Below are 14,268 nucleotides of genomic sequence, written 5' to 3' on the forward strand. Positions count from 1 at the left end.
GTTTCAGTCACAGGAATGGATGACAATTCTGCCTTTCAAAGGCATAGGCTGTTCTTTTTTGGGTTACTTAATGTCTTATATGCCAACTTCGGTGCAGCTTTGTTACTGATCCTTTCTAAAAGGGAATTTTTTTTTAAACGCCTCCACAAGATCCATATGCCTCTTGTGCCTACCAACAGCTGGCAGTGCCTGCAGTTTCTACTGTGCAGAGCTGACCTAAGTATTGTTGCGTTAAAGCTCATTTTGCTGAAATCTCGACATTCAGTTGAGAAAATAATATATTATCTACTGCAGTTGAGATACAAAGAACCCTACCCACATGCCTAAGGCACTATGAGATGCACAAAGAACATTTTCTTTAAATATATTTTTTTTAAAAATCAGTTTTTGGAAGGCCTCCTCTGAAGTTCACAAACTTTGGGTGTGTCTCTGTGTGCGCGTGCCTGGAATGCAGGTAAGGATGAAGAGGTCTGAAACGCCCAGTAAATCATTTGGATCTTAAGAAGGGGTGGGTAGAGTTCACATTTGCAGGATTTGCTTTGATTTTACTAGCACCTCAGGATTCAACAAAGAGGGACATAGGCACACAGTTAATTAAAGAATTGAGTACTTTCATCACACACACAAGAATCTACTCTTTATTATTCCATATTTGGGTGTCAGCCTGGGAGGAGGGATGTTTTTTGTTGGTTCTATATTTAAAACAATTGGTGGGGGGGGGAGCTAGAAAGAAGACCCAACAATTTACACATACACAGGACTTAAAAGAAAACTTTTTTAAAATGACACAATGTTGGTATCTCACTCCACAAAGAATCTCAAAAATATATAAGACCAGACAAGATAAATGATAAATAAGTGTCAAAAAGCTAAAGGTACTTGGATATATATGTGGTGTAGATGTCATGAAATTAAGAAATGTTGGGGAAAGATACACATAAAGATGGGTAGAATTTTTCAAATTAGTTTTAGAATGACACCTGAAATGTATTTGCTCAATACGGCAAAAATGCCAGAAAATATAGAGAAACAGATTACTACTGTACAAGATAACTTCCACTAGCATATTGTGGGCAAAATACTGGAAATCCAAAAAAGTAATATCGATGGACGAATGGCAACTGAGCTTACCTGACATGTGTGAACTGGACAAATTAACAGCTAGATTGAATAATAAAGATTTGACTAACATTGAAAAAGAATGGAACCCCATTGTTGAATTATGTAAGAGGAAATGGAAAACTTATATAAATAAAAATATGAAGAAGACTAGATATAAAGAGCTGAGCTTAATGGGTTTAATGCAGTTGAGACTGTGAAATGATATATAAATCAGAGGTCGAGAATATTGAACTAAACAAGTGTTCCATGAAACCAGAGGAAATTAGGAGGTAGTCAAAGTATTTGCTCTTTCTTTTATTTCTACAATTAATTTTCCTGTATGTATAAAGAAGTAAGTATTATTTTGGAATAAACTTCAGCTGTTAATTTGAAGATGTTTATATGTGTTTTAATAATAACATACTATGGGTAAAAAACAATTGGGATATACAAGTTCTTGATGTTCTAAAAATCACACAGAAATCTTTCAGAGATGCTGATCTACCTTCTGCCCACTAGTCTATATGCTTGTATTCCACCATTCTTCCAAAGAGCTCACCCTGGCTGATGTGGAAAATTTCTAGACAGAAAAAAATTGGTATACTCCACAGCATAGCACATGGTGACCTATGTACTCACAACATTCCAAGATGTTAAAGAAAAGAAAAGATAAAAGCAAAGCAAACTAAAGGAAGATTAGAGGTTTTGACTGGAATAGCTACAATCACTGGCCAAGATCTGGCCTCAGACACATAGCCATGAAGTTGTGGCTACAATTTGTCTCCCCAAATTCACCTTAAAGTCCAGCCAGATGCACCAATGGACAAGAGTTTTGTGAAACTGGTGAGTGGAGCACTAAAGGAGGACATGTCCAGCCTCCTCCCTCCTCAATCAACTGTGCACCAAGGAGTTGCAACAGAACCCCACATGGGTTCCTGCTTCTGCTCCTCACACCACTGACTATGGCCGTGTGTGTGCTGGTTGTGTAAATCTTTAGTGCCCGACTCACCAGTGACACAGAACTCTATCCCTTGGTGCAGCTCACTGGTGGGTTTTACTAGTATTCATGATTATAGCAATGGTAACACAGTTGTAAATGTGAACAGGAATTAGTTTCAAGGTTGCAAGTCTTTACAACAGCATAACTGACCATCAGGATGCCTGCCGTTGTTTTTTGTTGGACAATAATGTTAGAAACAACAAGTGAGACCATATTTTTAAAAAGGTAACATAGGCGCGGGACAGACCACCCAAAAAGAGAGGCCTGCCAGCACCCTAATTTCCTCCATAGGGAAGCCGCAGTCGCCAAAACACACAGCTTCCCTCCGAAGTAAAAAGAACCCGGAAAACCCGGGTTCTTTTTAAGCCGCAGGGGAGGCATAAGAAGTGCACCACTGGCGCACTCATTGTGTAAGCGCCATGCGGTAATGTGCGGTCACCACAGCGGCACTTACATAACAATGGCAGCACCAGTGTACACAGGGTGCCACCATTGTTACGGCACCCGCATGTACTAGGTTAAGGACCGTGCGGTTGCTGTGTGGTCCCTAACCCTAGAATTGTCACCAGTACATCACTTGTTGGTGGTATGTACCACATCATAGGCTGTTTAAATTATGCATGCGTCCTAAGAGTCGGAAGCCACGCCAAAGCCACGATCCAGCCCTAATACTATGTACAACATTTTCATTTCCTGAAAAGAGCAATGTCAGCCAGCAAACTCTTTTCCATCAGGCTATTCCCATCTATATCTCCTCTGTCAGGTGTTCATAGTCCCCCCGCCTCACAACATTCAACATTCCATGGCTGCTGAGCATACTCAGTCATCACTGAGTTGTTTTTAGGATGGGGTGGCACTATAATTCCTTCCCTGCTTGCTTGCTTCCTTCCTAATTGTTACATGTAAAGAATATTTGTCTGGATGCTAACTGTATAGTGAGTGTTCATGCACCAAGGGCAATCAGTCTAGAACAAATGCGCTCTGGTACTGTTTGTTCAGTTCAGTATTGTTCAAGCCACTGATAGCATTGTGACTGGAGTTTCCAAGCGTCTTGTGCCAGACCCTAGGCACCACCTGGGACAGAATCCAAGGCCACTTCCCCTTTCTTCGGTGCTAGGACTTGTTGTTCTCAGAGTATAATCATTTAATGTATCATGGAATTTGATCATGATCAACTGTGCATTGTTAGAACTATGATGGAATAAAAGATTGGGGGAAGTCTGGCTTTCCAATACATCAGATGAGGCATTTCACATTCCTACTTCAGAGCAGTTTCATGAACAGAGAAGGAAGAAATAAGAACCCACAAATTTCTTATAGTAATCCCAAGGTAAGAGGAAATGGGAGACTTAGGTCCAAAACACATGTCAGAAATAATCCAGTTTGAGATTGCTTTAATTGCCCTAGTTAAATGCTAGGGAATGTTGGGATTTGTAGTGTTTGTGAGACATTTAGCCTTCTCTGTCAGAGAACTCTGGGGCCACAATAATTGCAGTTCCCAGGATTCCCTAGCACTGAGCCACGGCAATTAAAGCGGGCTCAAACTGCAGTGTGTTTTAGACCACAGATAAATAAAATTATGAAGAAGGTTAGATATAAAGACCTTAATGCTGTTGAGACTGTGAAATGATATATAAACCAGAAGTTGATTTATCTTACATGGACTAGACAAGGGGTTGGGAATGTACTTCTCTATAGTACCCAAATATATGAGTGCGAACCAGAACCAGCCCCACCACTAGAAAGAGTGACGCAACTGCACATTTGGGCTGTCATGAAAGGCCAACAAATTGTTATTTTTATGGCCAGAGAGGAGGAGGAGTTTGTGGGATTTTCTGCTATAAGCTAAAATAACTTGGTTGGCTTTGGGTATCAAGTGTTGGCTAGATGGGCAAAAATATGTGCTATCTGATTTAGACAGCAAAGGTCTCAGGAAAGCTTTAGCACAAACCCTCTGTTGTGACTGATAGCAATTTCCTCAATATATTTTAAACCAACTGCAAGGCTCTGTGTGCACATGGGAAAGGTTACCTCTGTCTATCTTCAACTACTTGCAGCTGAATGGAGGCTATTTTTTTTTAAAAAAACCACAAAACATATATCATCCCACCTTTTAAAACCCCTAAGCTACTTCCCTTCATTGCAGATCTGCTTGTCTTGACAAGGTTGGGTGGAAACTGTTCCCTTTGAAGCTGCCAGACTTGCTAGGACAGAACTTCAGACTGTTTCTGTTTGCACTTACAACACTGTTTCTCTCCTAGCTTTCAGGTTCATACAGAGAGGTCTTATTTCAGATGCTTGTGAGCACTGCATGGGCTCTTTCAATACACACAGTAAAGACCTGCTTGGTATCCACACACTCCTCCTAGCTGGCTGGCAAGTTACTTCCTTGGATTATGTCTCTCATGGGACTGATGAGGAGTGGGAACTCTGGAGTCAGTAAGGTTGCACCTCCTTTCCATTACGAACTCTTAAAAAACAGTTCCTTACCAAAATATGTTCACTGTGTTATTGTGTTTCATAGCTTCTGCAAGGCATTTGCCTCCTTCTCTGGTGATGCCATTAAATGCAAGACTGCAAAGCAAATGATAAGACAGTTAGAAACAACAACAAAAACACATCAAGGACAATTATTAGTATGCTTTCACCTTGTCTTTTGCAGAGCTTGGGAAAGTTGTGTTTTTTGCACCACAGTGGCCAGTCACATGGAACAGCCAAAAGATGTAAGGTTGCACAAGTGACAAAATGTTCATAGCCTTCTTTCAAACCAAGGGTGGGAAACCAGTGATCCTCGGTTTAAATTTGAAAGCCCTATGCTAGTGATCAGATCAGGATATCTGTGAGAAAACCCTGTTTTTTCTCCCAAATCTGATTAGATGGGGAATGATGTAGCCAACCCTTGACTTTCGCAGGGGTTAAGTTGCAAAACCCCCATGAAAGTCAACATTCTGCAAATTAAGCATGGGGGATGAGACCAGTGCACACACTCTGCCTCCTTTCCAATGCCTCAGACAGTTCTAGCAAGCTGTCTGAGGCACTGGAAGAGTGAGGGAAGCACACACTCGTGGGTCTCCTGCTTCCCTTCCAGTGCCTCAGGCAGCTCTGGGAAGCTACTTGAGGCAGCAGGGGAGCAGAAAGAACAGTGTGCACATGCCTTCCCAACTGTTCACGCCCCCTTTGGCTTTTCTCCCGCTCCCAGGGGAAAAGCCTGGGAGGGAGGGAGGGAGGGAGGGAGGAGGAGTGCACGCACGCACAGCTAGGGACTCGCGAATAATCAAATTCATGAGTCCCAAAGCCACAAAAGCTTTTTAAGAGACATGCCTAGAATAGAACAGTGCTAGCAGGCCTTATGGGGCCAATAGAAAGAGCTGCTTTTAATTTTGGAGCAGAAGCCAGTAGGAAAAGTTGAGGTTTGCATCACTTCCTTAGAGGCCAGGATAATTCTGGGCTTATTTCTGTTGAATCTTCTATCTTTTAATGTTGAATGTTAGAGCCAATGTGGTGCAGTGCTTTGAGTGTTGGAGTAGGACTCTGGGAGACTGGGTTCAAATCCTCATTCAGCCATGGGAACCCAATTGCATGACCTTGGGCAAGTCACATTCTCAGCTTTACTGGAAGGCAATGACAAACCTCTTCTGAATAAATCTTGCCAAGAAAACCCTAGTGGACAAGATCACTGTAAGTCAGAACTGAGTGTTGCCAACAAGCCTCTAAGATATTCCCCAGAATGTTTTACCAAAATCTAAAACCCTAGGAATTCCCCAATATTTACTGGAATATTCAGTCAAAATCCCTGGAAAGAAATTAATGAAATTCCCCAGAAATTGGCAATGTTGGAACTGATTGAAGGCACATAACAATAGCAACAAAATGTTAGACACTGCTCTGTGTTCAAGGAGATTTTAATGAATCTATTAGTGAATACAACTGTGTGTACTGCTGTTTCCTGAATTCAAAACAGAGGAAAAATGACCATGAGGTGGCACAAAGGGAGAGAGAGGGGGGTGGTGGTTTTGCTTACTTATGGCTCTGACTCTTTGTATCTCTGGCCTGCAAACCTCAAGGGCAAAAAGCAGAGCCTTGGAGGAGTTACTTTTTTTGATTGAATGGCCAGGATGGCTGAGGGATTATGGAAGATGTAGTCCAAAAAACTTTCCTCAGCTCTGGAACCAATCCTGCTTTTAGTGACTGTTCGACTGTGGAATGCTCTTCCTCGGAGTGTAGTGGAGTATCCTTCCTTAGAGGTCTTTAAGCAGAGGCTAGATGGCCATCTGTCGGGGATGCTTTAATTGTGATTTCCTGCATGGCAGGAGATTGGACTGGATGGCCCTTGTGGTCTCTTCCAGCTCTATGATTCTATGACTGCCTATGCTGTAGCCAAAATCACACATATTCTTTAGACAAACAAGCCTATTTTGGATGACATTCTCCAATATAAAATGTTCTTCATGCCGTCATCGTCAACAATCGGAAAGTTCTATTTGCCCATGCAAGGCTGGTGCAGACGTTATACACAGATACACTGGTCACCTTCAATTGCCAATGACAGCAGCTGTTCTAATGAAATTCATTAACAGACCTCCTATATAATGTGTTTTATTACTATATTAAAGTACCCTTGGGTCTTGCAGAACACTCATATTGCCTTTTAATGCATATTTTTATTTCTGAAAATGAAAAAGAAGAAGAAACCAGGAAATTAGCAAAGAGGGGAGTGGTCAAAATGTAGATGTGGACTTGCACTGCCTAAGCATCTACCCTATCCCACCGTTTGCTCTTTCCCCCTTCAAATCTACACATCTGAGACAACACTCCAGTTGAGAAACATGAAGCCTGATCAGGAACTTTTCAAACAAAATATATACTGAAGAGGTTAAGTTTCTGCATTGGTGAAACCCTTATTTAACCAATCGTACAGACAGCTCCTTCTGGTCAGGAGTTAAAGAACTACATCTGTGTACCTAAAGGTGCTTTTCTCACTTCTACCCACTTCTGCAACCAAGGTCCAAAACAGATTGCAGGAATAATCCAGTTTGAGACAGCTTTAACTGCCCTGGCTCAATGCTAGGGAATTCTGGGAACCGTAATTCTGTGAGAAATTTAGCCTTCTCTGACAGGGAGCTCTGGTGCCAAAATAAGCTATAATTCACAGGATTCCCTAGCACTGAGCCAGAGCAGTTAAAGCAATCTCAAACTAGATTATTTCTGCAGTGTGTTTTGAACCTATGATGAATTTCAAAAGTAATTTGTGATACATCTAGCTCTGAAAGCAACTTGCTGCAAAGCTAAAGAAAAAGTATTATGACCTTTAATATTACAGAGAATGTTCAGATATCTAATTCACTACATGTCTACATTCTCAGGAGGGGAAATAAATCTTTAGAAACTAAGAAACACACCTAAAATTTGAAAAGAAAATCTGCTAAAAATGCCCCTCCTAAGCATATTAAGGGGCTAAACAGGCTGGTGGTATACGCCAACGTGGAGGTGTGGCGTATGCACGCCAGCTGCCCCCACACCAGTGTCATGCTGCACACCCAACCGTACGGTGGGGGCATCACAACGCTTCACTGGCGCAGTGCTTAGACACGCCGTGCCAAAGGAGCACCGAAAAGCCGCTGCTATGGCAGCAAGAGCACCTTTTCCCCAGTGCTAAAAGGAGCAGCATTTTGCCATTCCTTTTAGCACTGGCAAAGCGCTGGATCAGGGCCACAGCATGGAGTTGCCATGGCCCCTGTCCAGCACTGAAAGGGGCTCCAAAGGGGTGGTCTGTTGAGCCCTAAGTTCCCTGAAAAAGTAATAAGAAAAAGTAATAAATACACACTGCTTATTGCATGGGGGAAATAACATTACAGTTGCCATTACATTATTTGGGATGCTGTAATATTGTTATCTCATCATCACCCCTAAAAGTAGAATATTACAGCTGATGTTGTTACTTGTAGCCCACTAATTCCAAAATCTAAAAACAGCTCTTTCCCCACTTTCACAAAGTTCTAAATAATTTTGACATTTTCACTTGATAAAATCCAAGAAAGTATGCCATCTTGTGGGAGAACTGAAAATGTCTTTCTGTTCTCCTTAATAAAGGATACTGGCAAACAATTGGTGTTTATTTGTGGCATGAATGGAAAGTGGCTGACAAACTTTCTTTACTTCTTCCTAAAGGAAATTTTGTCTCTTAAAAGCTTCACTCTCAATTCTGAATGGCTGCCGATATTGGGTTTTGCAGCCATATGTGGATTGTCAGTGTCATTTTCTTACAGGGCACCACATTTTAAAACATCAATCATGTTTGATGTTTGAAAGATCTTTGTTCTAAATTACACTCTGAGTTTCTCTGCCAAGAATGTTTCAGTACTGCAGATTTTGAGAAAACATTCACCGGAAGTTGGAAAGTTATTTTTAAGACTACAACACACAGAATCTCTTGGCTAGCATGATTGGTGGCCATGTTGGTTGCCTCTTCTGGAACTTATCCCAAAGTAATTTTTCTGAGTTTTGAGAGGAACATGGTTCCTATCCAAAGCAGGTTTCTGATCCATTCATGTTTACGTAAACCAATGCCCTAGGGCTGCCCCCATGTTTAATGGGCCAAGTGTGCTTTGGTAGAACTCCTTTTTTGTCAATGGATCCTGGTGGGAAAATCCTTGTGGGCTTTTCTGGTTGCAGTGGCAGTGCTCCAAACACCATTGAGCCCCATCTACCCTTTTAATCTCCCACAATGCACTACGGCAACACTTGCTCAGGGGCACTGGGCAAAATTAAAAGGATTGCTATATCCACCCGTATGCACTGTTTGGTAGTGCCAGGCTGGAGATGCATGTAAGACAGGGAATTAAGGCTCAGGCTGACGCTAACAGCAAGCTCTGAGATGCTGAGCAAACAGTAAGTATCCTGAAAGTACAAGAACCCATCTGATCTTAGAAGCCAGGCAGTCATAGTTCTGGTTAGTAGTTGGATAGAGGACTGTCAAGAAATACCAAATACCGTAGACTAAATTTCAGAGGAAGGCAATGACAAATCACCTTGGAGTATTCCTTACCTAAGAAAAACTTAATGAAATTGATGTGGTCACTGTAAATCAGCAGGTGACTTGAAGACACATCACACACACAAAAGCACGCATACATGGAGATGCTGAAGATCTGGCAGTTGCCCAAAGATGTCAGGGAATCACCTTTGTTCAGGCAGACTCATTTCAAAATTCCAAGGTACTCGGAAATATGAAGTGCCTGCAATATCACAAGCTACTGAAACCTTCTGTCATCTTCCTTCAAACTATGACCAACCTGGAGAGCCAAGCAATAATCTTTTGGCAACACAGACTCTTACCTGACATTTGTTAAGGTGGAGTGATTCCTCAGTGCTTCTGCAAAAGCCTTGGCTCCTTCATCCCCAATCTGATTACCCCACATTCTGTTAAAGAGAAAAGGGCAGGGCTTATGAAAAGACACTGTGACACAACCTGTTGCTTCCACAATGACTATGCTATGAAGAACCAATTCTAAGGCAATAGTTAATACCCATCGAATGACTTTTTGAACCGACTCCAGCCCCAGTCTAGCGTTCAAATCTCTTGTGCAATTAGAGTGACACACAGTGATCCAACTTTGCCCCTGCATTACCTGTCTTGACATTCTCTACAAGATGGGGGATAAACATTTTCGGCAGGGAGCCAGTAGTATTCAGGTAGACTCCTTACATGATTTAGAATCCTGATTGTCCAAGTTTCTAAGGTCTTGTCTACAAGAGTGTTTACCCCCAAGTTCCTCTTGGGCTCACTGTGCCCTGCTGACATGATGCAGGGCCAAAACCTTGAATGAATGAATGAAATTTTATTTCTAGACCGCTATTCCTTGCAGATCACAGCGGTTTACCTTGAATTGGGGCCAGACTGCCTTCACAACACCTGTGCCTGATTCAGGGTTTCTAATTTGTATTTGAATAACTCACCATTTACTGTGGATTTTCAGGGGAGGGGGGTGGAGTTCAGTGACAATGGCAGCTGCCTTTTCACTCACTGTCCAGTTTATAGCCTAAGATTCCACTCTCATTCTCAGGTCAGAAAGAGGCACCTTGCATCTATAGTATAGCTGGGTACCTCGGGGAAGCCTGGAGTATTGTGGTAAGTATAGACAAGCCTTCAACCTCTGGTGGAGCCTACATGAGTACAACAGGTTTCCAGTGCAATGGCAACACAAAATAAGTGGGGGTGGCAGGAGAGGGAGTGAGGAAGCAACACAGAGTCAGAATGCCTATCCCTTCACTCCTCATGTGACACTAATCACTTCAGACATTGGAATATCCAAATCGGGTCCTACAAGCACATATATCATACATAAGGGTTTTGGTCCAGTATCTGCCTCACACTGACACATGAAAGGGCAGCTTCTAGTAGTCGGGTTGTGTTGTTCCTGAATCCAGTGGGACATCCCTCTCCACAGCAGAAAATAGCAAACAAGCAAACACTCCACTGCACAATTTCCTTTAGGAAACTAACACTTTAACAGGGGAGTACACTTGAACACTGAATCATGTTTCCCATACACCTTGTTATATAAATAAGTTGAGCAGCTGCAAGGTGGACAGGAGAGCCAGCATGGTGTAGTGGTCTGTGTGTTGGACTAGGAAACTGGAAAACCAGGATTTGAATTCCCATTCAGCCATGGAAACCCTCTTTCATCCTTAGAGGAAAACAAAGGCAACCCCCCTCTGAACAAATCTTGTCAAGAAAACCGTTTGAGGTTCACCTGAAGGTCACCATAAGTTAGAAATGACGTAAAGACACACAGTACTAACAACAAGGTGGGCAGATGAGAGCAAAAATAGCATTGAGGGCCATTCCTGCAGTTGTTCTCTGCCCAATATATTGAGACCCTCCTCTTTTTTCCACCCCAAATTCAACAGGATCCCCTGACAGTCTAATTTTCATTTTCTAGGATACTGTAGGGCCTTCTAGGGATGTCTTCACTAGTCAATGAGACTTATGTAAACTGAGGCCCCAATGCTTTCAACAGGTCTGCTCTATTGGATCCAACTCAGCAAGTCTGAAAAAAATCCAATAATTTTTATCTTGTTCATAACTTTGTCTCTCAAAAATAAACTGTGGTAAATTTCAAGGAAATACATGGGTCAAAAAGTGTTTCTGTGAGGAATATTAGAAAGAAAATAGTTGTAAAGAACTACAAAACATGAGAGGCAAACAGTGTTGCAAGTAATGAAAGGGTTAATATGATCAGAATTACAAGTGACAAGTATGAGGAGCTTGTAATTATTTCCATCCTGATCAGCCTTCCCCAGCCTACTGTGTTGGCTGTCAATATCCACAATCCTTAGTCAGTTGGTTCAGACAATTAAAAAGCTAAATAGGGTAATAGGTACAAACAAACAAGACAAAAGCAGGACACTTACCCAATTTCATACATTGTTTTACTCTTTTGAATAGCATAAGCAAGACTCTTCCCTCCTTCTGTTGTTATATTGTTTGCTCCTATTCTGAAACAAAAGGAACAGTCCTAGAAATTTAGTTAACCATAAACTTCAAATGCTTTCAACTATTTCAGTTTGTTTTAAATGATCAAACCTGTACCATAACCCATTATTTAATAAACAGCTGTGATACTGTTCAAATGCACACAAAGCAAAAGACTCAGGCCAGAATGGTTTGGAGAGTTTTAGCATTATTAGAATAGGCACAGCTTCTCTCTCTATGGCTTCTCACACTCCACCTTCACCATGACAGTAAGGAGGAATTTGGAAGTTGTCACTTCTGTTTTTATTTAACCACAGATGGCTAACAACCCAACTTTTTAAATCTAGCTTGTTTTCACAATCTGTAATTACCACTAAGATTGGTTTGGGATTGAGACAGCACTCTAAACCAGTGAGAAGAAATTGCATGGGGCAAAGGGATAGATATTTTGCAGGACAATCTGAAGATCAGATAATGTCCAAGGCAGTGTCCTACCCTGACATTGCTGGGTCTCGCCAAACTGCTAGCTGGAGCTTTCTCAGTTGGTATCCTTTTGGACTTGTTTCGAAGATACAGAGTCTGTAGAATCAGTTGTAGAGAGATCTTGTAGCATCTTTGAGACTAACTGAAAGAAGGAAATTGGAAGCATGAGCTTTCATAGACTAAATTCTACTTTCACCAAATGTATCTGAGGAAGTAGACTTTAGTCTATGAAAGCTCATGCTTCCAATTTCCTTCTTTCAGTTAATCTTAAAGGTGCTACAAGATCTCTCTGCAACTTTTGGCATAAGTCCTCCTTCTTCACATGGAGAATGTGAAGAAGTGTAACATACTCAACCCATTTTGTTTGTTATTAACTTCAAGTTGACCCTGAATCATGGCAACCCTGTGGATGAGACATTTTCCAGACTCCCTGTCCTTCACTGCTCTGCTTAGGTCCATGACCTACCTAGGGTTGCCATAAGTGAGGACCTCCAAACCGGGACAAATGTAGGACAAATGTAGGGCAACATTTTCAAATGTAGGACACATTTTTATAAAAATGGAGGATGCGCAAAAAATTGAGTTTTTTTTTAAATGTTAATATAAATGCATGTTTTTAGGCATGATCAAAATGGAGGACATTTTGGCATTATTCCTAGACAGATGCCAGAAATGGACTTGCCCTCGGGTTCAAGTGTACTTCTCAGAAGTGTGTACAGTGGTACCCCGGGATACGAACGCACCGCGTTACGAAATTTCCGGGGTACGAAAATCTTAGATTTAAAAAAACTGTTCCGGGTTGCGAAGATTTTTTCGGCTTACGAACATTTTTTCGGCGCGTTTCGGCACGAAATTCAAAAGCCGCCGCTAGCCGCTAGCGGCTTTCCAGCGGCTTTTCGGGGCTTTTCGGGTTGCGAAATGTATCGGGTTACGAACGGCGCCGCGGAACGAATTAAATTCGTAACCCAAGGGAGCACTGTACTTGGGCAAGGGACTGTGGTTTTTCTTCACTGCGCATGAGTTTGTAAAAATCACAGCAAGTTACATTGGCCGTGCCTCAGAGGCTTGTTGATATCAATATCACCATCATCATCATCATCATCATCACCACCACCACCACCACTATAATTGTCCAGGAAAGGCATTTGTTAGCATTCAAAGCACCATAAATACGCAAAAAATGCACTTGCATATATTTAATAATAAAAAATAATGAAAAAATAAATAAAAAACAAGGCAGGGGTGTATATATTTGATAATATAAATTAATGTAATAAAATAAAAAACAAGCAATAATAAAAATTAATAAAATAAAACAAAAACAAGCAATAATAAAATTAATGAAATAAAATAAATACAAGCAATAATAAAAATTAATAAAATAAAATAAAAACAAGCAATAATAAAATTAATAAAATAAAATAAAAACAAGCAATAATAAAAATTAATAAAATAAAATAAAAACAAGCAATAATAAAAATTAATAAAATAAAATAAAAACAAGCAATAATAAAAATTAATAAAATAAAACAAGCAATAATAAAATTAATAAAATAAAACAAAAACAAGCAATAATAAAAATTAATAAAATAAAAAATAAAAAGCAATAATAAAAATTTTAAAAATTAAATAAAATAAGGATTTTATATTTTTAAAAATAATTAAAAAACCCCAAAATACCAAGGCAGACCTAATGGCCACTGGCTCAGATTTCCTCCTCCTCCTCCTCCTCCTCCTCTGGCCCAATTGTGTCCTGGCCTTCAGGCACCCTTCCTCCGGCTCCTTCCTCCTCCTCCTCCTCCTCCCCCCTCCTCCTCCTGGAAGTGGGGCAGGTGCGCACGCGCGGAGGGAAGTGGGGTGGGCAGGCGCGCGCGCGGAGGGAAGTGGGGCGGGCAGGCGCGTGCGGAGGGAATGGGCAGGCGCGCACGCTGCCACTAGCCCCTGCTGAGGCTTGGGCGGCGTGCGCCAAGGCGCGCAAGCCCTCCCAGTGGGGCGCGCGGTAGCGACGGCGCTTCTGCTGCCGGCCCACTGAGGAGGAGGAGGAAGGCGGAGCCGGAGGAGGAGGTGGGTTGGCGCCGCAGCAGCCGCATTAGCGGCAGCGGCAATGGCCAAAGCGGGCCCCCAAACCGGGAACAAGGCACGGGTGGGGGCCCAAACCGGACCGGGACCGGGAGGGCCCCCCCGAAACCGTGAATGGCACGGGGGCCGC

General features: G+C 41.8%; 1 protein-coding gene across 6 annotated transcripts in view; it reads right to left on the reverse strand.

The window, feature by feature from the left end:
• Positions 1 to 14,268, reverse strand: part of NOD1 (nucleotide binding oligomerization domain containing 1) — a 50,950-nt gene that overhangs the window by 8,515 nt on the left and 28,167 nt on the right. For all 6 annotated transcript variants that reach the window (XM_089532840.1, XM_089532838.1, XM_089532841.1 and 3 more), the window contains 3 exons: positions 11,516 to 11,599; positions 9,437 to 9,520; positions 4,592 to 4,675 (listed from right to left, as the gene is read on the reverse strand). In XM_089532840.1, the coding sequence (XP_089388966.1) occupies positions 4,592 to 4,675; positions 9,437 to 9,520; positions 11,516 to 11,599 (252 nt within the window). The remainder of the gene's footprint in view (positions 1 to 4,591; positions 4,676 to 9,436; positions 9,521 to 11,515; positions 11,600 to 14,268) is intronic.

The sequence above is a fragment of the Sceloporus occidentalis genome, unplaced genomic scaffold, assembly GCF_023333645.1.
Source record: "Sceloporus occidentalis isolate IW3139 unplaced genomic scaffold, rSceOcc1.0.p SCAF_7, whole genome shotgun sequence".
In the NCBI taxonomy this organism is placed as follows: domain Eukaryota; kingdom Metazoa; phylum Chordata; class Lepidosauria; order Squamata; family Phrynosomatidae; genus Sceloporus; species Sceloporus occidentalis.